The sequence below is a fragment of the Prionailurus bengalensis genome, chromosome A1, assembly GCF_016509475.1.
Source record: "Prionailurus bengalensis isolate Pbe53 chromosome A1, Fcat_Pben_1.1_paternal_pri, whole genome shotgun sequence".
In the NCBI taxonomy this organism is placed as follows: domain Eukaryota; kingdom Metazoa; phylum Chordata; class Mammalia; order Carnivora; family Felidae; genus Prionailurus; species Prionailurus bengalensis.
In genome coordinates, this window is record NC_057343.1 from 210,901,863 (window position 1) to 210,929,547 (window position 27,685).

Below are 27,685 nucleotides of genomic sequence, written 5' to 3' on the forward strand. Positions count from 1 at the left end.
GATGGCCATTTCTGATTGTGCCATCCTTTCTACTTAACTGCAAGGTAGCTTCAAAATTCTCCTCAGCTTAGCAATGAGAGGAGCTCAGCCGCTCTCAGTGAAATGGGAGTTGAAGTGTGATTTGAAATCAGTCTGCAATTAAAGAACTCCTCCTTCTTAACTACTCCCTTTAGAAATGGGTGATGTTTTACGGAGCAGGAGAGAGAGTGAAGGAGAGGCATGTCTATAAAGGGGAGTGAGTTTATGAGCCACCAGATCTCCTTTCTCCTATCCCTTTCCAGAATATATGTTCCCATATGACCAAAATGTTTGATTATAATAAAAAAAGTATTAAGTTTAGCCACTGAAATATATTCCATGTAAATACATCTCATGAGAATACAAATGATAACAATTGTACATATAATTGTCAGATTAACTTTGCTATATATTTTATTTCAATTTTAAAACTTTCTTCAGATTTGTTCAGTATTTATAGCCTACTGCTCATAGCTCAAGAGCTCACAATTTAAAGAAAATCAGAGTAAATGAACATTAAAAACTTTGGAGGAGGTGAAGGATTTCCATCAGCAATATACATTTAAAATTGGCAGCATGCATCTGTCCTTCCTGCCCTTGCTTGTCACACCTCAATCTATGGAAACTAGGTGGAAAAGGTAGAATACACTGGAGGTCTTCCCAGTTCTTTTGGTCAAAATGACTAAGTCAGTTGGCACACAAGTGAAGATCTCCCATAGTCTGTTTCCACTGAATGCCGTTTAAGTCAAACAAGGTTGCTGACCCCTCTTGGCTAGGCTCAATTCTCTTGCTCCAGAAGAAGGAAGATAGGGATAAAAGAGAAGAACTTTTTCAGTGGACCAGTAGGAAGACAGGCGAGGTATAGCAAGTCTAGTGCAAAGACAGGTGATCACAGTGTTGTAGAGAGGTAGCTGTGTAGTGAAGAAGCCAGCTCTGGAAAACAGTGAAACAAGGGAGGAATTCCAGGACACAGCTGGGCAAAAAGGAGAAGCCAGGTCCAAACCACACAGATAATTGGCAATGTGGCTAATCCATTCATAATTTAGTGATAGTATGGTTTTAAATATTTCTTCACCTGGCTATCTCCTATGTGTCCTTCAAGACTCAACTCAAGTGTCACCTCTTCCAGTAAGCGTTCCCTGAAACCCAAGTATAATTTTGATGTCAATCCAATGTGCTCCCATAGCACCCTGGATTTACTTATTATCACTGTACTTTTCTCACTGTGCTACAACTCTTTACATATTTCCCCCATTAGACTGAAGGCTCTTTAAAGACAGGGGCCACATCTTATTTATATTTTTAATCTCAGTGCCTAACATATATAGTAGGAACTCAATAAATGTTTGCTAAATACAGACACATACCTGTGTTATTTGACACTAATCATAGCTCATTAAAATTTTTTTTCTTGGTGCCAACTGATCTCATCTGTCACACGTTTTTTAGTATAAAGAAAAAGCCTTGCTATACTAAGTTATTGAGAATTAAGATCACTGTACTGTTCCTAACCCCCCAAATTATGAATGAGACAAACATATCAACCTGCGTTTTAATTCTAAAGTAATAATAAAATTATGTGATACTTACATTCAAAAGCTTCATCACTATCATTATCTTCATCTGAACTGATTTCAGCATATTTTGGCTTTTCATTAACTGTGCTACGCTTGCGTTTATTCATTTTCACACGTTCACAAAGTGGCATGGTGGATTCAATTTCTGCCAGAAGTTCGGGGGGTAATTCTTTTAACACTGATTGATCTATACTACCTATTAATGAAAGGTAAGAAAAAAATTTAAATCTGAAGATAAAAGGGAAATTTTAACTAAATTAGAACAATGAAAATGAAATACTAGTATTTATATACGTTTTCTAAGTCAGCTTTGTATTTTAATAAAACACATATTTAAAACTGTAATAGGCTCAACCCTGACCTGATAATGCAGTTTTTATACATGTATCATTATATAACAACTTAAAAAATATAAAAAGGGTAGTTATATCATCAGTTTTTGATATAATGCCTTCATTTGTCTGCACAGACTAAAAACTTCCTAAAACTATGAATCCACTGGCATTGACTAGCGTATTTGTACTAGGGGATTCATTTTGCATTCTTGGTAGCACCCCCATTTGTTTTACAGAGGTCTATACCCGTTAGTTTGAAAGGAAGGCTCTCTCCGTGCAGATTAGAAGAGTTGGAAGACACTTAGCACCTCCTTCTCTTCATCTATGATCTTGGTGGTTGTGTGATATGGCTGAGACTAGAGTTTTACATGCTTTTACCTATCACTGTCTATTCGAGAGGCATGATAATGCCTTTAGTATTCCAAAGAACTTCCTCAAACAGATAAACCAATATATGCATTTAACTGAAGATAAAGGAACATGAAAGGCAGGATAAACAAAACAAAAATATTTAAAAATATAATTGTCTAGAATTGAAAATAGTAAATTCAAGTCTGTCATGAAATAAGTTCATATTTTCCCATGAAAAAGTAATGACAGAATAAAAATATATCAGCATAATAACATTAACATAATATTTACTATTTAATCCTACACACATACACACAAATACACAAACACTACAAATGAAGAAATAAATTCTTAACACCTTATTGAGAGCTTAAAAATAAAGAAGTAGCAAAAGCTATTTATTCAGGATAATTTGTCCTTGATGATGACAATTTTAACTTACTTTACTTACCCTTGTAAATTTTTTAGTGGAAGTACAAAAATGAGGTCTTAGCTGCTAAATTTTAGAAACTGGGAGCAAAGAGTACTTTAGTGGATTATAACGGGGAGTATTAGTAACTATAATCAACATTAACACTACAACATTTGAATTTTAATAGTGCTTATGTAAAGGATAAAAATAAATCATGACAAAAATGAATGGGTACTGATTAAGATAATTTCAAAGCCTCAGTATTCAATCCCAATAATTTAAGAATATAAAACATAGCTTATTAATCTCAATGGAAGAATAATCTTTTTTTATTCTTCATGCAATTTTTATTGAACATCATGAAAGAGTTATTTCAGTAACCTTTAGTCTTTTACTCTTCTAAGGACACGCATAGCAAAAATTTTACCCAATAAAGATGTAATACTTGTGACTGGTAGTATTCCAAAGAATTCATTGCTGAGAATCCTGACAGACTAATGTTGAGTGTAACTTATCTGTGTCACTTTCAAATCATGTAACATTACTCTGTGCTGGCTTTCTTAATTTAACTGTACTTTATCAGTGAGGTCTTTTCAGAATATTGCTACAAGTAAAAGAAACCAACTTTAGCTTTGGATTGTCCATATGTTCAGCCCAAAGGTAAATACAAAATGCATCTCATTTAAAAGTCCTTAACGTCTTGAGCACCTCTAATTAAATGTGTGGTTCTTTTTTGATGGAAGGATCATGTCTTCTAGTATTTACCTTCCCCTTTCCACATGGCCTATAATTTATCTTAATTTATTTTAATAATTTATAAATGCTCAATAAATGCTTTCTGATTACCTGTCATTCACAATTTCCTATGATCACTTAAAAACTTCCTGTATAGTTTCTGAATTGCTAGATTTTAGAGGCAAATGAAGACATTTCCCAAATTAAAAAAAAAAAAAAAAAATGGAAGTACTGTCCTTTTTATACTCCTGAAATGTTATAAGCTTTTGGGGTATTTAAATAATGATAGCCCCTGGTGCCTGAGTGGCTCAGTCAGTTAAGCATCCAACTCTTGACTTCAGCTCAGGTCATGATCTCACGGTTTGTGAGACAGAGTCCCATGTCAGGCTCCATGACGACAGTGCAGAGCCTACTTGGGATTCTCTCTCTCCTGCTCTCTCTACCTCTCTCCTGTGTGCTCTCGCTCTCTCTCAAACAAAACATTAAAAAAAAAAAATAATAAGTAGAGATAGCGCCAAAGTATTTGGCCTTTAATCCATCGTGACATTTTTTAAAAAGCCAGTTTAGGGGCGCCTGGGTGGCGCAGTCGGTTAAGCGTCCGACTTCAGCCAGGTCACGATCTCGCGGTCCGTGAGTTCGAGCCCCGCGTCAGGCTCTGGGCTGATGGCTCAGAGCCTGGAGCCTGTTTCCGATTCTGTGTCTCCCTCTCTCTCTGCCCCTCCCCCGTTCATGCTCTGTCTCTCTCTGTCCCCAAAATAAATAAACGTTGAAAAAAAAAAAGCCAATTTACCTGATTATGTTCTGCTTAAATTCCCATTCTCAAAGACATATACTGACCTGATACATATCCCAGAATAAAAATTATCCTATGGATAAATATACAATAGATAATCAAGGGTCAATATATGTATTGGTACTTGTAGTCTCTTTACAATGGTTTGTGAGATCACCAGAGCAAGGACTCTGCTCTCTTTCTCTCTTTTAAAAAAACTCCTCACAATAGCCAGACATAGAAAACTTAATGTCATATATATGATAAAGCAGGCACCAAAGTTTATTCATTGTAGTTTACCATCTCTTATTCCCTAAATCATAAAAATACAATCAGATTTAAGAGCTTTTCTATTAGGTCGACCATTTTAACCTCTGTATAACTGAATGGTACAGCAACATAATTCAAAGACCAAATGTTTAATTTCTGAAGATAACCCAACTTAAGAAAAAACGAATCCAGCAACAGGTAATGTCTCTCAATGTATCATCCTCCAAAAGTAACCTCTGTTTCATTTTGAATAGAAACATCTATTCCAAAGGTTTAGGCATTTTCTCAATTAAACACATCCTTTCTTCCTTTTAATAAAACACTTTATAAACTGACTCAGCTAGGTCCCTTGATTATAAAGAATAAGAGATAAAATGTTAGACTTTCCTATACTCACATTCGGGTTCTTTACTACATTATCAAGGACTGAATAACTGACTCAGCTTCAAAAGATCTGAATAAACAGTGAGTACCTCAAATGATGCCTATGATGTATTGGTTATGTTCTTTCCCCTAAATTAGGAACTAGCAATTGTTTAATTGCAAAATAATGTCTATTTCTTAACACAACTAGAAACTAGACTTTAGAAATTATTGTTTATGGAGGCACCTGGGTGGCTTAGTCAGTTAAGCGTCTGACTTTGGCTCAGGTCACAATCTCACAGTTCATGGGTGCAGCCCCGCATCGGGCTCTGTGCTAACAACTCAGTCTGGAGCCTGCTTCGGATTCTATGTCTCTGTCTCTCTCTCTGTCTTTCTCTCTCTCTGCCCTTCCCTGGTTTGTGCTCTCTCTCAAAAATAAAATAAACATTAAAAAAAAAAAAAGGAAATTGTTTGTAGGGTTATTGTTCTTAAAAAATTCAGATTGCTAGTACCTGATGATTATCTTTCTCACCTCACTTCTCCCATTCCAACTACTTTATTGTTTAATTCAGGTGTTTGAATTACCACAAAATTTTAAGTTACTGGCTTGAGGGGATAATGTCATTTAGTCACAATTTTGTGAATATCACACTTTCAGCTTTTGTAGGTATATACTCCATTAGATGTAGCGCACCTCTATTTTCTAGCTCTAATAAGGCTAAAAGAATACATTTACTTCTAGATATGGTACATTTTAGGAACCTTGGATTTCTAGTCTAAATTACTTATATTAGCACATTTAGCAGATTATTAAAACCAGACTACTAAAAGTCTCAAAGAGTCACTGATTAGATAATAATGTATTATTTGGGAGCGCCTGAGTGGCTCAGTCAGTTAAGCGTCCGATTTTGGCTCAGGTCATGATCTCACGGTTTGTGAGTTCGAGCCCTGCGTCGGACTCTGTGCTGACAGCTCAGAGCCTGGAGCCTGCTTCAGATTCTATGTCTCCCTCTCCGCTGCTTGCACTCTGTCTCTCACATTGTGTCAAAAATAAATAAACATTAAAAAAAATGTGTTATTTGTTTTTTTAAGTGAAACAAACAACCCCGAGATTAAAATAAATGAACTCTTTGGGACTAAAGATTCAGACAGTGGAAACCAGTCATGTTCAGGAACAAACCAAGAAACTCACATAAAACTCCAAATTATGTAAGTCATAAAAAACATCTTAGGCATAATGTAGTTCAGGGACAATTGTTCCAATAACCTACTCAAATTACAAAGGAGTAGCACCAAATGGATCTTTAACCCCAAATACAGGCAATCTGCCTGTCGTGTAACCCTAAGTGGGTTAATACAGTTTGAAGAAGATACATATTTTTGGTAGAAATGGTTCCTAAATGCAAGCCAACTTCTTTATTTAAAGCCACTATTAAGAAGTGCATCTAAGTAGCATAAATTGTGGATTACATAGCCCTGAAATATGGCAACAGTTGGGAGGTAGAAACAAAAAGCAACAACCTAAAGAGAAGCTAAAAAAAAGTATGGTTCAACTATGAGACCAGGACACTGAATGTTCCTTTCACAGGGACCATAAGATTACCTAACCTGAGGGCAGTACTATGGATAAAGAGGAAGACTGTGCACTAGGGACCAAAATCTGCAGTGAATGTAGGGACATAGAAGATTGCTGTCCAAAGTTTTGAGGTCGGGTGCCTGGGTGGCTTAGTGGGTTGAGCATCCGACTTTGACTCAGGTTATGCTTTCGTGGTTCATGGGTTTAAGCCTTGCGTTGGGCTCTGTGCTGACAGCTCACAGCCTTGAGCCTGCTTCGGATTCTGTGTCTCCCTCTCTCTCTGCCCTCCCCCGCTTGTACTCTGTATCTCTCTCTCAAAAATAAATAAACATTAAAAAAAAAGTTTGGAGGTCACAAAACAATGACCTTAGGGGAAAAACTTTGACACGTACATTTTAGCAATTACAGGTGACCCTTAACATGTTTGAACTGCATGGGTCCACTTATATGCCAATTTTTCTTGAGAGATACAGTATAGTATTGTAGATGTATTTTCTTTTTCTTATGATTTTAACAGTATATAATGCATGTAATAAACAAAATATGTATTGACTTTATGTTATTGGTAAAGCTTCCTGGTCAACATTATGCTATATCAGTAGTTAAATTTTGGGGGAGTCAAAAGTTATACATGGATTTTTGACTGTGTAGAGGAAGAACCCTCCATGTTATTCAAGGATCAACTGAATTTGGAAAGAGCAGTAGCAAACTAGGAGAAAGGACATTCTCCTTTTTAGTAGCGCTAAGGCTCTTTGGTTGAGTGAAAATGAGGGAAGTGAAACTCACAGCTTTCTATAGATGTTAGTTAACAGTCATCAGAGTAATAAGAAGGGAGGATCTGTTTGTAACTGAGGATGAGGTCTTAATTTAAGGGAAGAGAACATCAGGTAGATTACCTTCTCTAAAAGGAAAAGGTCAGGAAATAGGTTTGCTTTTGTTTGTGATGGTTTAGGAAAAATGGAAGTGATGCATAATGAGATAATCTAGTATAAAGTTGCTTTAATTTTGGTAAAGAGGCAGAGAGACCCCAGGTACTGGCTGGAGGCCTAGTACTACTTATTCAGGATTACAAAAAAACTTAAAATATGAAACAGCAACTTTTATATCAAAATTATAGCATAGATAATTAAGCTCTCTGATACAAGGTAGTCAATATACTTTCAACTTATTTTTTTTTAAGTTTATTATTTTGAGAGAAGGTGTATGTGCACGTGGGGGAAGGGCAGAGAGAGAGGCAGACAGAATCCCAAGCACTCTCCCTGCTGCCCACAAAGAAGCCCGATGCAGGGCTCAAATCCACAAACTGCATGATCTTAACCTGAGCCAAAGTCAAGAGTCAGACGCTTAACTGATTAAGCCACCCAGGTGCCCCACTCTTCTATTGCTTTAAAAAAAATTTTTTTTTTTAATTTGAGAGAGACTGAGAGAGAAAAAGAATACATGAGTCAGGGAGAGGGCAGAGGAAGAGAGAGAGAATCTTAAGCAGGCTCTATGCACAGTGTGGAGCTGATATGGGGCTTGATCCCATGATGACTCAGGGATCACAACCTGAGCTGAAATCAAGACTTGGATGCTCAACCAACTAAGCCACCCAGGTGTCACAATATTCTATTCTTGATGTAAATTTTTCTTAAAAGCACTGTGTCCACTTTTTTTTTTAACAAGTCAACTTCCTGACTCATGATCATTATTGAAAAGATCAAATTTTCTACAGTGCTTTACACAGCGATGTCTTTAGGAATTAACTGCTATGCAGAGATGTTTGAGATGATATGAAATGATTCAGCCTTTGCTTCTGAGTTCTGTAAGTCTGCTTGTAGTTGACTGAAATGTATATACTCAGAATCTGTTGACTAGTATAGAATATATAACAGAGCAAATGGGGTTAAAATCCTTTAACTCATTACTTATACTATTCATAGAAATTGATTCCAAGGAAATCTATACAACAAAAAAATTCTATGAAGAAAGGTTAGTTTAGATCAGTTTTATCTATTATAACAGCTTTTTTCCAGATGAAAATTCTTTTCTAAATCCTGAAGGAAGTTTATCCACAAAGGGAAAAGATATCATAATTGACGTGCGACAAGTGTAAAATATGTTAAAAGTAATTGAAGTCTGATTTTACTTGTTATATATTTTATATATTAAATATTAATATATTAATAACTTATATAACCCCACTAAATGAGGTACTCAGATATTAAATATCCTTCTTGAAATACTATATTTGGCAAACTTCACACTACATAAATACTAGAGAACTAGAAAACCATTTCAAAACTCATTCTAGATGAATTGTTTTACATACACATATAAATACTCAAATAACAGTGGACATTACAAATTTTAGGTCTCATTTGCTACAGAATAATCTATTTATCAGATTAACCTACATTACAATTTTTTTTAATTTTTTTTTCAACGTTTATTTATTTTTGGGACAGAGAGAGACAGAGCATGAACGGGGGAGGGGCAGAGAGAGAGGGAGACACAGAACTGGAAACAGGCTCTAGGCTCTGAGCCATCAGCCCAGAGCCTGACGCGGGGCTCGAACTCACGGACCACGAGATCGTGACCTGGCTGAAGTCGGACGCTTAACCGACTGCGCCACCCAGGCGCCCCATACAATTTTAATTTTATATATCTACAGTAGGTAGGCTCAGCAAACTACAGCCTGTGGAGTCAAATATGCCCACCACACATTTCTGTATATTAAGTTTTGTTAGAATACAGTGACACACAATCATTTCCATGTTGTCTATGGTTGCTTTCGTATTATTGCAATGTTAAAAAAAAGTGGCCCGTAAAGCCTAAAATATTTACAATCTGGGCCTTCACAGAAAAAGTCTGCTGACCCCTGATCTCTATCCTGTCATAGTTTTTTCAAATTGGAACAAAGTGCCAGCCACCTCACCAGTGCAGTCACTATATTCTGTACATTTTAGATCACTGAAAATTGGTTTTTTTAATGAAGACAAAAACCAAGGAGTTGGTTTGTAGCAAATGAAAAAAAAATTATTACAAATGAAGCAGGCAGAAGAAAAGATTCCAAGAAAAATCTGGCTTTAAGCATCAGCTTTGATCTTGACACTAGTACTACAAATATCTCATCAATGTGCAGCTACTATATTACTATGGGGAAGAACGATAAAAAGAAACATGATTTCCAGTAAGTTTATCATGTAAATGACAGTTTACTACTAATCAACACAGAAAGTAGGAAGCAGGGATCAAATGATCCTTTCCTTGATATGTAGACACAGAGAGAAAAATAAATAGTAGAAGCACAACCTAACTTTTAATCTCAAGGAACTAAAAAAAGAAAACAAAGCCCAAATTTAATAGAAGGATGAAAATAAATACTAAAGCAGAAATAATTGAAACAGACTAAAAACAGAAAAGATCAATGAAACTAAGAAGTGATTTCTGAAAAAATAAACAAAATAGACAAACCTTCAGCTACACTTACCAAGAAAAAAAGGAAGAGGACTCAAAAAAAAAAAATTAAAAACAAAAGAAGACGCATTAAAACTGGTACCATATAAATACAAAGGATCCATATCCCTAGGAACATATAACCCATCAAGGCTGGCTCATGAAGAAATAAAAAATCTGAACAGACCAATTATTAGGAGATTGGATTAGTAATCAAAATCCTCCCACAAAGAAAAGCCCAGGACCAGACAAGTTCTCTGATGAATTCCAACAAACATTTAAAGAATATTAATTTTTTTCACTTCCAAAAACAGAAGAAGAAGAAAAGGAGGGAACACTTCCGAAGTCAGCATTACCCTGATACCAAAACCAGAAAAGGACACTACAAGAAAGAAAATCACAGGCCAATACGTCTGATAAACATAGATTCAAAGTCCTCAACTAAATACTAGCAAATAGCATTCAATAACACATTAAAAGAATCAGGATTATATACCATGATGAAGTGGGATTTATTGCAGAAATGCATGAATGGTTTAAAATCTGTAAATTAATGTGATACACATTAACAAAATGAATGATAAAAATAATATGATCATCTATTTAATAGATGCAGAAAAGCATTTTAAAAAATTCAACATCTATTCATGATGAAAACTCTCAACAAACTGCATACAAAGGGAATGTACCTGAACATAATAAAGGCCATATATGACAAGCCCACAGCTAATATCTTACTCAATGGTGAAAAGCTTTATAAGGAACAAGATAAGGATGCCCAATCTTGCCATTTTTATTCAACATAGTACTAGAAGTCCTAGCCAGAGCAGAGCAATTAGGGAGGAAAAAGAAATAAAAGGCATCCAGACCAGAAAGGAAAAATTAACTATCGCTATTGCCAGATTACATGATATATATAGAAAACCTAAAGATTCCACCAATAAACTGTTAGAACTAATAAAGTAAATAAGGTTGCAGGATACAAAATCAACATACAAAAATCAGTTGCATTTTGATATACTAACAATAATCAGAAAGAGATATTAAGAAAAAAATCCATTTATAATTACATCCAAAAGAACAAAATACAAGGAATAAATTTAACCAGAGGTGAAAGATCTGTACACTGAAAACTAGAAAAAGTTGATAGAAGGAACTAAAGAGACAAATAAATGCAAAGAAAGTTCTGTGCTCATGGATTACAAGAATTAATGCTGTTAAAATGCCCACACTACCCAAAGCCATCTATATATACAAAGCAATCCCTGTCAAAATTCCAATGACATTTATTACAGAAATAGAACAGCCCTAAAATTTGCACAGAACCACAAAATAGTCAAATAACCAAAGCAATCTTAAGAAAGAAAAACAAAGCTCAGGGCACCATGCTTCCTGATCTTAAATTATATTGCAAAGCTGTAGTAATCAAAACAGTATGATAATGGCATAAAAATAGACACATGTATCAATGGAACAGATAAGACAGCCCAGAAATAAACTCATGCATATATGGTCAATTAATTTACAAAAAAGCAGCCAAGAATATTTAACAAAGAAAGGATGGTCATTTAAAAAAATTTTTTTAAGGGGCACCTGGGTGGCTCAGTTGGTTAAGTGTCCGACTTCGGCTCAGAGGTTTGTGAGTTCGAGCCCTGCATCGGGCTCTGTGCTGACAGCTTAGGGCCTGGAGCCTGCTTTGGATTCTGTGTCTCCCTCTCTCTCTGCTCCTCCCCTGCTCACACTCTGTCTCTCTCTCAAAAATAAAGAGGTGCGTCTGGGTGGCTCAGTCAGCTAGGCGTCCGACTTCAGTTCAGGTCATGATCCCACAGTCTGTGAGTTCGAGCCCTGTGTCAGGCTCTGTGCTGACAGCTCAGAGCCTGGAGCCTGCTTTGGATTCTGTGTCTCCCTCTCTCTCTGCCCCTCCCCAGCTCATGCTCTGTCTCTCTCTGTCTCAAAAATAAATAAAAACATTAAAAAAAAAAAGATTTAACAAAAATAAGAAAAAAATTTTTAAGTGTATTTATTTATTTTGAGAGAGAGAGAGAGAGAGAGAGAGAGAGAAGTGCAAGCACATGTGGGGGGGAGGGGCAGAGAGAGAGAGAAAAAAAAAATCCAAAGCAGGCTCTGTGCTATTAGCTATTAGCACAGAGCCTGCTATGGGGCTCGATCTCAGGAAGCATGATGGCCAACAAGTGTAACAAGTGTATGAAAAGGTGCTCAACATCACTAATCATCAGGGAAATGCAAATCAAAATTGGAAGAAGGTACACCTGCTGGAATGGCTATTATCAAAAAGGCAACAACAAGTGTTGGTGAGAATGTGGAGAAAATGTAACCTTGTGCACTGTTGGGGGGGGGGATATAAACTGGTCTAGCCACTATGAAAAATAGTATGGAGGTCTCAAATAAAACCACCATAGGATCCAGCAATACTCACTTCTGGATATATACCCAAAGGGAATGAAATCACTATTTCAAAGAGATATCTCCACAGCCTGTCCCCACCCATGTTCACTGAAGCATTATTTACAATAGCCAAGACATGAAAACAACCTAAGTTGTTTAGTCTATTGACAAATGAGTAAAGAAAAATGTGGTGTAAATGTATGTGTACACACACACACTAGATTATTCAGTAACAAAAAAGAAGGAAAGCATATTATTTGCAACAACATGGATGTACCCTGCGGGGCCTTATGCTAGGAGAAATAAGTCAAATAGCTAGAGACAAATACTGTGTGATTTCACTTATATGTGGAATCTAAAAAAACTGAACTCACAGAAACAGAGAACAGGTTGGTGGTTGCCAGACACGGGGGTGAAGGGGGGTGGTGGTTGTTGGGTGAAATGGGTACAGGTGTTCAAAATGTATAAACTTCTAGTTATAAGATGAATAATTTCTGGGGATATAATGTACACCATAGTTACTACAGTTAACAGTACCATACTGTATATTTCAAAGTTGCTAAGACAGCAAATCTTAAAAGTTCTCATAAAAAAAAAAAATAGAACTATGTGAGGTGATGAATGCTAATTTATTGTGGTAATTATTTCATGATATATACATACATCAAATTATTATTTTGTACACTTCAATGAAATGCTATTACGTTAAATACATCTCAAAAAATTGACAAGAAATGGTGGTAGCAGTGTCTTCGAATATACTGTGAATATAAAGTATATATACATAAAAAGTTTTTCAAAAATACTCTCATTAGATAAACTCAATTAAAATGGCATGACTGCATTTCGTCATATAAAAAATTGGACAGCTCTTGGTTCTTACTGCAAGATTCCTTTTGGTTCTCATAAATGAATGAAGTAGGAAGAAAATTGGTTTCTCCATTATAAAGTGAATGAACCAAGGCTACAATTTATTCAAGATTCTGATTCCAGTGCACTTTGTATTATAATTTATAATGGACTTAATGGAGAATTTTCAATTTTCAACATTAGAAGCCAGAGAAGGCTAATTTTTTTAATCTGGAGGGGATCCAGATTTAAAAATCCACATTATATTGTATCATATTATATCAGAGTATAGTTATATACTGTTACTCTGATATATTACTCTTACTATAGTGAATTCTCTTATTCTAAAAAAAGTTATTGAAACCCTCCTCTACAAGAGACTGATATTAAGATAATGAAAACCTACTTGATATTACACTATACTAAATCATCCTATGTATTATATTATACATACAGTTGACTTTGAATAATATGGGTTTGACCTACACAGGTCCACTTATCGACAGAATTTTTCCAATAAATATAGTATAGTACTATAGATGTATTTTCTCTTATGATTTTAATAATTTTCTTTTCTCTAGCTTACTTTGTTGTAAAAGTACAGTATATAATACCTTAGAATTCATATCTGTTATATATGTATACGTATGTATATATATGTGTGTGTGTGTGTGTGTGTGTGTGTGTGTGTGTGTACATTAATCAACTGTTTATGTTATCTGCAAGGCATCCGGTCAACAGTAAGCTACTGGCAGAGAAGTTTCTGTGAGTCCAACGTTATATATAGATTTTCAAGTGTGTGGTGGCCAGTGCCCCTAAGCCCCATGTTGTTAAAGAGTCAACTGTACTATGATACATTAACCTATATAATAAAATTAACTTACTACAATATTATATTAACGATTTACTATTATACTATGATATAGTATACTATCATCTATCAAGTAGGTATTCATTATCTTAGTATAGGTATCAGGCTCTTGTAGGGGAGGATTTCAGTAACTTTTTTAGAGTAAGAGAGAATTCAGTGTGTTCTTCATAAATAGAAGGTTCTCTCACAAGTAATTATTTGCTATCTTCTCACCCCTCAATCATACATACACCTATTTCTAACATATAGGAAAACTTTATAGAAGCAACCAATGTATTATAGCGAACAACATTTAGTAGTTTAACTGGTACAGTAATAACTGAGGTGAAATAACTGCTCCCAATATGACCACAACCATTACCTAACCAAATGAACCCTAGGGTTTAAACACTGTTGACTATTTGAGCTGTTAGAGAAGTACACACTCCCAGTGAAAACCATTTTCAGTAACTGTTTCATGGTTTAAAGGCCGTGATCTCAAATACAGATGGTATGGGATATTTCTTAAAAGTAGTGAGTTAAGTGATACAAAATGATACACTGGTTGGAAGGAAGTATGTGGAGGAAGAAAAAAAATTATTTCCTTGGACATAAAGCTAAAATATTATGAGACATTCTGGAACTGTAAATAACCAATCAAATTGTTAATGTGTGTGATTACAGATACTAAGCTGCTAATAACACATAAGGCAGGCTAGCTGATGAACATGCCAGTCTTAAAGACCTCTTAACTTCATATTATTTTAATTTGGAGACATATTATACATTAGGGTATATCAGGACAATAGTCTAAGAATATTTTAACAATAAAGATACTATTTTTGGCATTTCAATATACTGACTGAAGTATAATAGAAGATATTTTAAAAATTTTAAAGGTTTTAAAAGATTATGTTGATTCTCTGTACCCATCCCCCACTTGAAAAAGAAGAAACAAAGTGATGGTAAGACAGAAGATGAAAGAAGCAGGATGAGAACAGAAGTCATACTGAGCCAATCTGTAACAGCTATAGAGCAAAATAAGAAAAAGGGTAAATTAAACAGATATAAATATGAGTAAGTTTTCTTGGGATCTTAACAAAAAGTAGGTAGTTGACAGTGTAAAACAAGTTATAACAAATTTTAGGGGACACAAAGTTGAAAATTGTGTAGCTCTTAGGTTAGGGTCTACTGGTAGGAACATAAAAAATGAACACACAATTTTAATCTGCACACAAATCCTCTTCTGAAACATGGTGGCAATAGTCATTCAACAGATACTTAATATGCTAATTAAGCACTAGGTATTATGTTAGGTACTGGGATATACACATATCCCCATAGAAATAAAACAATGTCACTTTACATTTAATATGGTCACACAAACAACAAATATAAATAATATTTATTATAAGTTATAAATCTATACCCCTACCATTCAAAATTGATCAGCTTAAAGTATACTCAAGGAATTTTAAACTATTCCTAAAGAATGAATATTTTAAATATTGACATCAGGTAAAAATATGTAAAAGACAGAATTTCATGACTCTTCCAAGAAAACCTACCAAGAATTTTGGCCTTAGAAATCAACCACAAAAGTATCTCAGCAATACTCAATACAATTCCTTTACTTAGAAAAACACCAACATGTCAGAATATGTGATTCTCTGTGACTCTCCAAAAGAAAGTCCCAAGTAATGTGTGCTACACAAAGGGTAGTTATGCCACAACTATGCTTCCTATGTAATTAAAAAAAATTCACAAGTATGTAACTGTGCTATTGCTAACTTAGTAGCAGACATCTAAGATAAAACCAAAATTAGTATACTAAAAAATAACAGATATGAATTCTAAGGTATAAATAAAGCCAAATGATATACATGGGATCCTGAAGTGAATCTAAGCATTAAAATAATATTTTTAATGGAAATGTTCACTTAATAATAATTGCAGATCTGGTAATATATGTGTGTATATGTACTTGCACATGTGTACACACACACACACACACACACACACACACACACAGCCTACTCTAACAGGCAGACACACCCAGATAGCCTACTTACTAACATGAATATGTCAAGTATATACATTCATGTTAAAAGTACATTTAGGAGGAACATGAATTAGTACTAAAAAGTTTACATTCACAGGCAATGAAAAAACCAGGGGAAATAGTACAGCAGTTACTATTAGGAGTACTATATTAGGAGCTATATTTGTTTCTTGATGTTCAGTTGTAAAGATTCTTTGTTAGGACAGAGCTTAGAAAGCAAGGCTAGCATAAGCTGACAGAGGGCAGGGGAGAAAAAGACGGTCCAGATCAAGGGACAAGAGGGTACCACTTTCCATCTTTCTGACTCTTCTAAAATTGTAGCTTATACTATGTATAAGTCATTCCCAAAGTTTCAGTGAAAATTTTAAAAAACAATCTGTATCTAAATTCTAGTGCTGGCCACTACATTCTAACAACCTCTTTTACATAAGCAAGTAATTCTGAAGAGATGCATCTAAGTCAAATAATAAAGACGATTAGTTACACCTGAAGTCTTAATTTTTTAAGTCTGACTGCTATAATTTAAAATCTAAAGCTTCACTACAAAAGGATAAATATTAGTGATAAAGACAATCTTTTTTCATTTTTGAAACATAAAATTAAATAGTGAAAAAATAAACATTTGATAAAGACCAAGTAACAGTAAAAAAAAAAAAGATCAGTCATGAGAAGCGACTTCTTTGAATAAAGAGTTCTTAGTAGTAATACTATGTTTTCATTGAGCTTTTTTTGATAGACAAGATACAACATTTTACAAAAATAATAATAACCATTACACCTTCTGGATCTCTTAGTACACTGCAGTGCTATACAACACAACTTTTTATGATGATGCAAATGTCCTCTATGTGTGTAAATAAGGGAGCCACTTGCCACATGTGGCTGCTGAGAATATGAATTTCTTAATTTTATTTAAAGTAATTTCCATTTAAAGAGCCTAAGAGTCTAGTTGGCTATCCTACTAAATAGCACAATTCAAGAGTTTCATAGTCCTATAAGTAAATATAAATCTAAGTTCTTAATGAACCTCTTTCACAGAAGGAGAACTTAAACATCAAACTTTCACCTCTATTGTCTTAAAATCTGTATCTTAATGTATTTATATTGCATGGGCTAAATAGGTCTTGCCACACACCATCATCAAATTATATATACATATATATTGTATATATACTTATATATTTTTAAAGCAGTATACAAAGGAATACAAAATTATATTTTCTGCACAAACTGCCATTGTATTTTCAATGCTTAAGACTTTCTTTTTCCTGGAAATAATACTACTCAAGTAACCACAGGATTTAACTCAGCAACCATATAATAAACAAAACAAAAAACCCACCCCAAACCTCAAAACTAATGATTTAACCCAATTTAAGACGTGAATACTATTCCCTATTACCTTTCCCTAGAAAAGAACAAAACTATATTTTTTAAATAAAACGTCTGTAACTAACCACCTCTCTCACAAAAAGATAATAACCTTTTATATAACTTTCTAAATTATATAAATTTAAACTATGCATCAATAATTAACATACATAGGTATGTAAGAAAATAGTATTGAGACACAATGTTCTGAAGAGCTTATAACATTGATTTTTGTATACCACATAGCTTTCCTGAGATGTTAGAAATTAAAATTCAATATACTACCTCCTTACAGAATGGAATACTTCTACAGTCTGAATAACTTTTTAGGAAGTTGTTATATACATCCATCCTAATCATTCATTTGATTAATAAGCAACTTTCAAAAATACACGAAATAACTAAACAGCAAAAGAACTTATCTCTGAGTACCAAAGTAAAAATCATGACTACACCGAGTAGTGCAAATAGGGGTGGAAGACAAAGAATTTTCACTGAGAACTTTTTATTTATATTACTGAAAACAATTCATTATTGTTTTATATAAATGTTATGTTTTCATGTAGCAGTGCTTCAATTTTTGTAAATTTCCACTTTTTTAATCCTTAGTAACCCTATAACTTGAAAACTAATTAGAATACAAGTGACATCAGTGTAAGTATTCTTACCTTTATTTGACTTTGATGGTTTATTCTTGATAGGTTTAAGGGAACTTCTTGATTTATCTTCTCTATCTTTAATAAGTTTCTGAACATCATCCAAAGACAGTTTTTGCAGCACAACTACAGGCTTAGCTCCTTTATTTAGATCTTCAACTAATCCCATTTTTTCTACTTTGTCTTTCTGCTCTCCTTTCATTTCCATTTTCTTTGTCTCCTGAGTAATATTACCATCTTTATCCCTCTTGATTTTTGGAATGACAAAATTTTTCAATGCACCAGACCTGCCCCCCAACAAATAACTTGGAAATTCTGCCTTATTGTCAGGATGAGCTTTGTTACTGTCTACTTTACTCTTATTGCCCTCTGTCCTTTTGTCATCTTTACTATTTGGTGATTTAAAACCAGGCTTATCCGGTCTTGATTTATTAGAATCTCCTTGTTTAACACGAGGACTGTCAGGCCTTGATTTTTGCTCCCCAGAAGATGGTCTTTCCCGTAAGTCCCCTGATTCATGTCTATGTTTTCTTTCTAGTTTATCAGGTTTTGAACCATCAGATTTAATGCCATGTTCATTTCTATTAGAAGATCTCAATGTTTCTGGTCTTCGAACCCTAGACTGATCCCCTCGATGTCGCTCTGATTCACTCCTGTCATCTGATTTTTGTTTACTATCATGGTCGCGTCTTAAGGACTCAGAAATAGATCGCCCATCAGGTCTCTGCTTTAAGGCTTCAGCTCGTTCTGATTTTAACCGAGGTGAATCAGATTTAATATCCTGTTTATGTTTAGACACTTCAGGTTTTTTGTCTGTTGATGGCTTTCCAGAATCCCTCCTATTTTCGTGCCTATGTTTTGGTGTTTCAGGCCGACCTTCATTTTTTTGCTTTGGAGTTTCAGGTCGGCCGTCACCTTTCTGCTTTGGAGTTTCAGGCCGTCCATCACCCTTCTGTTTTGGGGTTTCAGGGCGCCCATCACTCTTTTGTTTTGGAGTTTCAGGTCGGCTTTCACCCTTTTGCTTTGGGGTTTCGGGTCTTGCCTTTGTTGTTTCTGATCTGCCATTATTTTGTTTGTTGTCATTTGGTTTTATGTCAGACAGTCTATTTTCATTCTGTTTAGGTTCGGCTGTGGTGCTCTCATTTTGTTTGGATTCAGTTGTTCTGCTCTCATTCTGTTTCAGTTCTTCTGTTTGTGTCTCAATTTTAGCTTCTAACTTACTTTCATTTGACTTTGTCTCCACCAATCTGTTTTCATTTGGTTTAGATTCTGTCAATCTACTTTCATTTTGTTTCATTTCACTCTTTGAAAGCTCAGCATCAGACTTTTTTTTAGGAGTCTCAGGATGGTTTTCTGGTGTAGATTTAAGATTTCCAATAAGATCTTCCTGAAGAACAGAAATAGGTGCATCATTACATGGTTTGATTTCTTCAGGCTTTTTTATGGAGTCTGAATCCTGAGTTATAGAAGCCTGAGAGTCCACTCTTCCTGCCTGATGAAGATCAATGCTAACCATTAATGCTGGCCTTGACCCATTGCCCGTAGAACCCGTCTCCTGAGAAGCTGGTCTATTACCTCCTGTAGCACCCCCAGCCTCCTGTGGGTAAGAATCTTGTTTTCTTTTTTTTCAAAGGCTTATCTGAAATTTAAAGATAAATATTCAGTATCAGTAATAGACACATATTCTTATCTTATTAAAAGCCATAAAGACTTTGATATTTAAGTCGCAATGTTTTTTTTTTTAATGTGGTGAATGCAAATGTCAATATGCATGTATAAAATAGCAGGCATGAATGACATAATACTATTAAACCAAGGTTTAAGGAAATATTCATGCATGCAGTACCTCAATAAATATTCACGACTACAGTAACAAGTATTTAACAGCGTATTTGTTGAGTATATAAATAAGCCCAAGAGTATAAAAAAACAGAACGTATAATACATTAAATACAAACATATATTTATGTTTGTATATATAAAGGGTAAACCAGATTCTTTACATAAGAATAAGGAAACCAGTTATAAATCATATGTTCTCATTTAAGATCATTTTAACCATTAACCAAAAAACTAAGTACCGCAAATCTGCTGACATACTAAACAGGAAACATAAGGTTTTACAACATGTAAGAGAAGTACGGAAAAGAATAAAACCCAAAAGAAAACAGAAATCATGCCACTGAAAAAAGATAAATGAGAATAAGGTGGAAAAAAAGAATTAAACAGCTTGTCATTAACCTTTGATTCAGGATTCAAATCCTTCAAGGTGTCAACAGCACAAATGGAATTTAAAAACTAACACACAATCAGAAGTATATTTAAAATAAGGAAATACATTAATATTATAAGTATAAAAAAATGAGACACATATAAAGACTCTTTAGATAAATCCTGTCTTAATAGCAACTTCCACTTAAGAAAAATGCTTTGGCTCTTCCATGTAAAGTTCTAGGGATCTATATATTGGCCTCATTAAGAAACAATTTACAGTATTCTGAAATGTAAAGACAAAAATACACACAAGCACAACTCTACCACCACAATAAAATGCCAAGGTATTTTTAACAGTTAGGTACTTCTATGCATGATTCCACTTGACTCAAGAGGCTGCTAGATCATTTTCTATAAATTGAATCTCTAGTTAGTTCTTGGAAATAGTTATATTATAGTACCTTAAGGTTTTGTCTGCTTTAATATTTACTTGCTGAATTACCTAGCTATGTTTTAAATGTCATTTTAACTCATCTTTGTAAGAGAACCTCTAGATTCTCTTATGATATTCATCAATGTGATATAAAACCATTGAAGGAAAACAAGGTTAAAAGACAAACTGACCACTAAAACACAATCCCTTATTGCTAGAAAACCAAGTTGTGGGGGAAAAAAAAATAATAATGGTAATGTTGCTTTTATACACCAAAGTTCTGTTATTTTGTTTTCAAAGTGAGAAGCGGCAGTTCATTCCAGCTTAAAATCTAGTAAAATATTTTACTAAAATTTACTTCAAATATTTGCTAGTAATTTTTTGTACAAGTCATTCTGCTGCTTATTCAGAAGTCAAGTCTACCATCACATAAGCTCCATTTGTAAAATAACTATATAACAATAATAAAGTATATTATCATCTATTTTCCCCAGTAAAAACTACCCTGGCAAGAACTTATATGAAACTTTCTGCATCAGTACTTTAGAAGAAAGCACTCAGAATACTAAATTTATATTTCCATAATTTTATTTTGTAATGTTCTGCCACACAAAATAATCCTTATATCTTACCATAGGGCATACCAAATAATTACTACCTCATAAATGGGATGCCTTACAACCTATACCCTTAAATCTTTAGGACAAGAATCTAGAAATCAAAATAATATAATCTAGTTGAAGATTTTTAACATATTTTTCAATGAAACATGCTTGTGAAAGTTATTAAAATGGTAACCTAAGGATACTTAAGTACTGTAATGACATCACAGATCTCAGGCATCTGAGAATTTCTCTTAAGAAATCTGTGGTTTGTCCTTTTATTAATATGAGCAATCAGTCTTTCTTCTGAACATTAACATTAAAATATCTTGAAGGCTAAATTTTAAAGGATTACAAAATACTTAAACGAGTTTATAGATCATTAACCTCATTTCAATTTATAATTTATCAGTAAAATTAAAATTGGGCATAATTTAATTTCAAAGGAATTGTCATGTTTGACTTATTTATCTTAAACTATAGATGCTATGGTTATAATAAAAATGTATGAAAGCATTTGCACGTGAGTAATATATTAAGATTGGGAAAGATGCTGTAATTTTTTCTATTATGCACAATATATTGCTAAGTACAAAGTTTTAATTTTTCAACTATTGAAAAGTACTTCACCTCTTCTGTAAAACCGGGAAAAATTCCATTACTGCTGCAAGGATTCTTGAATATGTTAAGAGCACGCAGGTTTGATTCACGTGATCTGATTCAGTTCCACCATGAACTTATTCCTGTAAAGTGGCTCTGAATCTGCATGTCACTTTTGTCTATCCACTTTTGTTATCAGTCTTCATTACATCATAACCTTCACCTAATGATGGAAAGCCATCTCTATGAAGAATAATTTCAATATTTAGGACGCTGATTATCTTTAAGCCCTCTTCAGCACTGGGTACCATAAGTTTAGCTATCAGAATGCACAGAGTCCTGAAGAAAATGCATACAAAAAGATACAATATTTTCAAAACCAACAATACTTGTCATCTAGATGCTGATGTGAAATGAAAATAAGATCTAGCCATTAGAGAAATTCTGAACTTGATTATGCTTGTAAGAAACAAACTATAACACTTGCTTAAATCTACAAGTGATAACTGAAAACACTTAAAACAGCAGTTATACACATGGTAGCCAATTATGAAAAATGAAAACATCCCATCCCTAAAATGCAGTATAAACTAAGTGGCTAACTGTCCTGTTCCTGTCTCCTCTCTTATTCCAAATGAGAGTAGGTAATTTACTTTTTATAAGGGTTATAGTGTAAGAATATTGTAACATTCTAAAAAACATTAGTAGCTAGGCTAGGCCATTCCTCATACTTGCTAACATGGAAAGTGGACCTTGGGAAAAGATGAAATAGGCAAAGATGAACAAAGAAACCCTCTCTTTGAAAAAAGAAAGCAGGAATTTTCAGCACACGAAGGAGATATTAATGTCTATGATAGATCATCCCAGATGCAAAGATGAATAGCCTTTTAAAATTAATTTATGTAATTATAGACATTGGAAATATGAGCAAAAGATGGAAAAAAAAGGTCCTTTGACAATATTATAAAATATTAGGTTACAGAGAATTAACCTATCAGTGTATATAAAACTATCCAAAGAAGGGAGAAAAGGCCACAGGACATCAATACCTAGCAGCCAGAAAAGTGTCCTCTGTACGTGGAACAGAGGTCCATTAGGTCTGCCACAGCTTAGGTAAAGTATTTCTTAAAATTATTCTATCCTTATTCTTGAGTTCCATAATTATCAAACAACCATGTGTGTTAAACTTTCTAATCTTATTGACAAGGTATAGTTTTTCCATTTCTGATCTACTGAAAGGAATGCTTCTCTCATAACAAATGAATAAAATGGAAACAAGCTCAGACCCCAGGACAGAGCTCTCAGTAAAACAAGTCATGTTGTGTATTCCATACCACCACCAATACAATGGTTATAAAAAAAGTTCTCAGTGCCATACCTTAGAATGCAAGGTAATTATCAATTTCGCAGTTTAACCCTAAAACGCAGTGGTAACTAGTAATAAATTCATTTCAAGGAAATATTTCACTTCTCAAGGCCTGACTATAAAACTACTACCACTTCAGACAATGTTACTTTTATTTACGATCTTACCTATGATCTTAGAGCAATACACCAGACCTTTAATCTTCCCAAATTTTCAAGATAACTGCTTATACATTAAACACTGTCCCATCACACAATGTAGAAACTGAATATAAAATGACAGGATTCAAATCACAGGTGTTTGGTGGCACCTAAATTCCAAAGGTGTTCAAATAAAGCCATGAAATAATGGGAACATGGCTTTCAGGAAACAAGTCAGAATGACAGTACGAATACGAGGTCGGCAAAATCAGTATAACCAATTTGGAAAAATACACATACTAAATCATCTATATCAAACTAAAGACCGAGTAGTTCCAATGAACATTTATCCTTTAATCCTTATAGCACCAGATACTTCTGTAAGTCAACTTACAAAGTTCAAAATTGTAAATCAGCTCTGTTCACTCAACTTTTCAATTTATCTTTGTTAGAGCCACACTATCACAGATTATGGAGAAAACTGATTAGATAATTAAAAGTAAAATATATATTACAAGTTTCTGAAAGAACAGGATGCTGTTTGCTGAATTTGTTTTATTCTCCCTAAAAAAAATTACCAGTCTAAAATAAGTTTGCAACTAAGCAGTTAGCCTTATTTATTATCCTTATTTTCACTGGGTTTTTGAAAGTAAAAACTTAGGCTTCAACAAATGTGATACAATAAAAGTTCAGGAAAGAAAAAACAAGTTCACCATTTCCTATGTTTTCGTTCCTACCAACTATTTAAAAAAATCACTTAAAAAATTAAGCAACTTTTTAAGAACGTAATTTCCCAAAACACAGATTAAAATGTCATACAAAAATTCAGTTCTCAAGGCAACTAGTATTTCTCAGTCAAGAAATTACAATTTTGTTTCTTATAAAACTGTCATAGGATTCAGGAATTTGGGATTAATATTACCAACAGAAGATAAATAATACTGCTGTCTTTACTTGACATGCATATACTCTTATAAGAGGTTAGAAGAGGAGATACATTTTGGAACCCATATGGTTACTATTTCCTGAACCACACATTACTAAACCAGAAGAATAAGCAACACTTCATTTCATCCTTAACATCAACAGTTTAGCAGTTAAAAAAAAATTCCAGTGCCCTAGCCAAAAAAATAAAGACTTCCACCAATCTCTTTACTTGCACCAATCTGTGATTCAGGCACTTAGAAAGCATCATAGAACAACAATTACTAAATAAGGTCTATTTTTTCAATAATGTTAAAAAGAGCCATCATGAGAGACAGGAAATACAATAAAAATCTTCAGCATGTTTCTTAGCGTAGAAACATAATTATCTAGAAATGATCCTGTCATATAATGAACAAGATCATATATAAAAAAGACTTCTAACCAACAAGAAGTTTTGTTTTATAATTATCAAAAAGAAAATATGAGAACTATATGTCAATCTAGAATATTTAACTAGAAAATTGAATCATATAGTATGCTTTGGTTTGGGTAGTCAAATGTGAATATGAATTTGTAAATAACATCAAATCCATAAATTACATTACTAATTTCAATTAATGATTCATCAGTCTCTCAAAAATTTTAAGAGTTTTATACACAGAGTTCACCAAATAATCAATAATTTAATAGGGACTTTCTTTTATTTAATTATAATTTTTATAAGCACAAAAAAAGTCCATAAATTCAATGAATAGGTGTCTTGAAACTCCATCCTAATATACTACTCAGACAAAAGGGAACACTTAACTCTAATCACCAAGAAAAGATCCTTGATCCTTAAGATTTGCTACTTAATATAAATTTAAAATTCTTTCCCATAATTTTTTACAACAAAAATCCCCCAAACTATATTAAAAGACAGTAGGATTTGAAACTGATTATTGACTGAATTACTAATTTGAAACAGGATTATTAACTGAACAAACATACACACAAACTTTTCTTAAATGTACTGATTCAAAATAGTTTTATAGCAGTTACCCTCGTTTTGACAGAAAAAAAGGTGAAGATGCAAAACTAACATAACTTATGGAAAATACAGATGACAGAAACACTAATGTGCAATTTAGTAGACAATCACAGATAATATCACTTGCTACATAATAGGTGATAGACCTGTGATACAGAATTACCAAATCTCAGACAGTTGTTCCAGATAAAAAATGAAATTACGAATTTAACTTCTGAGGTGTGAGCATTAGTAATAAAAACATAATTGAGAGACATAAAGAATTATAAAATATAATGAAAAAAAAAGAGTAACTAAAAAAAACCTTTTTTACATTATAATTACATATTTGCCCAGAGTATGATGTGGGAGTAATGAGATTATTTTACCTTTGTCTTGAACTTCTTTTGAAAAGCGCTCCCTTTCAATAGCTGATTCTCTCTCTATTCGTTCAATTTCAGCCAATGCATCCAATTCCACTTCGTCATATATAGGTCCCTGTTGTGATACCTGCTGCTGATTCTGTACCACAGAAGTCTGGGGCTGTTTTGTAGCAACTGAAGTGTTCTGTTGTAAAACAGGCACTTGATTTGCTGGAAGGAATGCTGTTTGTTCTTGCTGCGACAAACACTGAGCAGCATTTAGTGGGCGGTTTACATCCTGTGGAGTAATGGGTGTTTTTGAAGTCTGTCCTGGGTACTGCACATTAAAAGGAATATCATTTTCTGAAACATTGCTATTTTCCATACCAGAAAGCATATCCTCTTGCTGGTCCATGTCTGAAGACCTTACACGAGAAAGTCTTAATGTAAGTTTAGTAGAGTCCTTGGATGGAGAACTAATGATATCATACATTGCAGCTTTCTCACTCTGGTCTTTTTCGTCCTTGCCTAATTTCATTTTCTTTTGCTTCTTTTGCTTTCTTTCTGGAGAATCTAGCAAGATGTCTGGTGGAACATCTCGAGGTGATGAACAAGGTAGAGGCTGAGACTGAAGGATTAAAGGTGGTCTTGATCCTAGAAAAGCAATTCAACAGGAATGAACAATTGTGCTAGTTTTATGTGTTCGTACACTGATAGAAATACTAAATATGTGACAATATAGTAATGCTAGAAAAAATATTAAGGAATTATCTAATCTCAGCAACTTATTTACAAAATATGAAAAGAAAGCCTAAAGACTTGTCCCATCATCTTTAAGCTTGCTGGTAGATGATCCAGGTTTAACTGAAGTATGAGTATTCCATCTGCCAGACCAGCATTATGTTATTTCTATTTTTGTTCTTATAAAATATAAATACTTTGTTTGAAAATAGCAAAGGAGTTCATTGTTTCTAAAGATGATACAACACAAATATTTTGGGCAAATATTTCCTATTCTTTCACTTAATATTTAGGAAAACTAACAAATCTAAAGTAAGAATAAATCTGCTAAATTACAAAATAACAAATTAATCCTAGAAAGTACACTCACATGAATACTTACTAGTGTAAGAAAAAGAAAGTGGGAAAAATGAAAATTTTTAGAATCCTTACTTCCTTTACAAACTGATGGTAAATTACTGATTTATACCTTTATGTGATGTTCTCTTTCTCCCTCCACTTAAATAGCATTCACACATTCTCTTCAGCTTGCTAATCCTCCTTCTATTAGAAAAAATTTAAGTCCAGCAAATTTCAAGGCTCAATAAAATATCTTTGGCCCAGATCCCATTAATTTAACAAATGTTATATGATACAAATAAGTGGTAAAAATAAGCTAACAAAATGGAAAAATTCTTTGTTAACAAACTGTTAAATGAGGAAAAATGCATTGATATGCTTCAAAAATAAAAGTATGATTGTTACACTGCTTAGCATTAGACTATAAAAAGTTTAAAAACCCATGGGAAATTATAAAAATCAGTCAGGGTAAAAGTGCTTTAAAGAAAGAACCTAAACCTAGACTTGTCTTAAGTTAAGATTTCAGTGTTTAAACATATGTATGATTTTTCCATGATACATAAACCTGTCCTTTCAATTAGCAATGTTAATATTTAAAGTATGATATACAAAGGGGCGCCTGGGTGGCTCTGGCTCCATGGGTTAAGCGCGCAACTCTTGATTTTGGCTCAGGCCATGATCTCACGAATGTGAGATGGAGCCCTGCATTTGGCTCCATGCTGAGTGTGGAGCCTGCCTGGGATTCTCTCCCCCTTCTTCTGCCCCTCCCCAACTTGTGCGTTTGCTCTGTCGCTCGCTCTCTCTCAAAAAAAAATTAATTAAAAAAAACCTTAAAGTGTGATAAATAAGAATATAACTTTCTAGAGAACATATCTAAAATGTGATAAAGATCCAACTGAAGCAATTTACTA

The 27,685-nt window shown here is 33.8% G+C and overlaps 1 protein-coding gene across 1 annotated transcript in view; it reads right to left on the reverse strand.

Moving 5' to 3' along the window:
• Positions 1–27,685, reverse strand: part of NIPBL (NIPBL cohesin loading factor) — a 201,482-nt gene that overhangs the window by 69,266 nt on the left and 104,531 nt on the right. Inside the window, 4 exon segments of the mRNA XM_043599796.1 lie at positions 1,609–1,791; positions 18,054–19,668; positions 19,670–19,680; positions 25,722–26,348. Of these exon segments, the coding sequence (XP_043455731.1) occupies positions 1,609–1,791; positions 18,054–19,668; positions 19,670–19,680; positions 25,722–26,348 (2,436 nt within the window).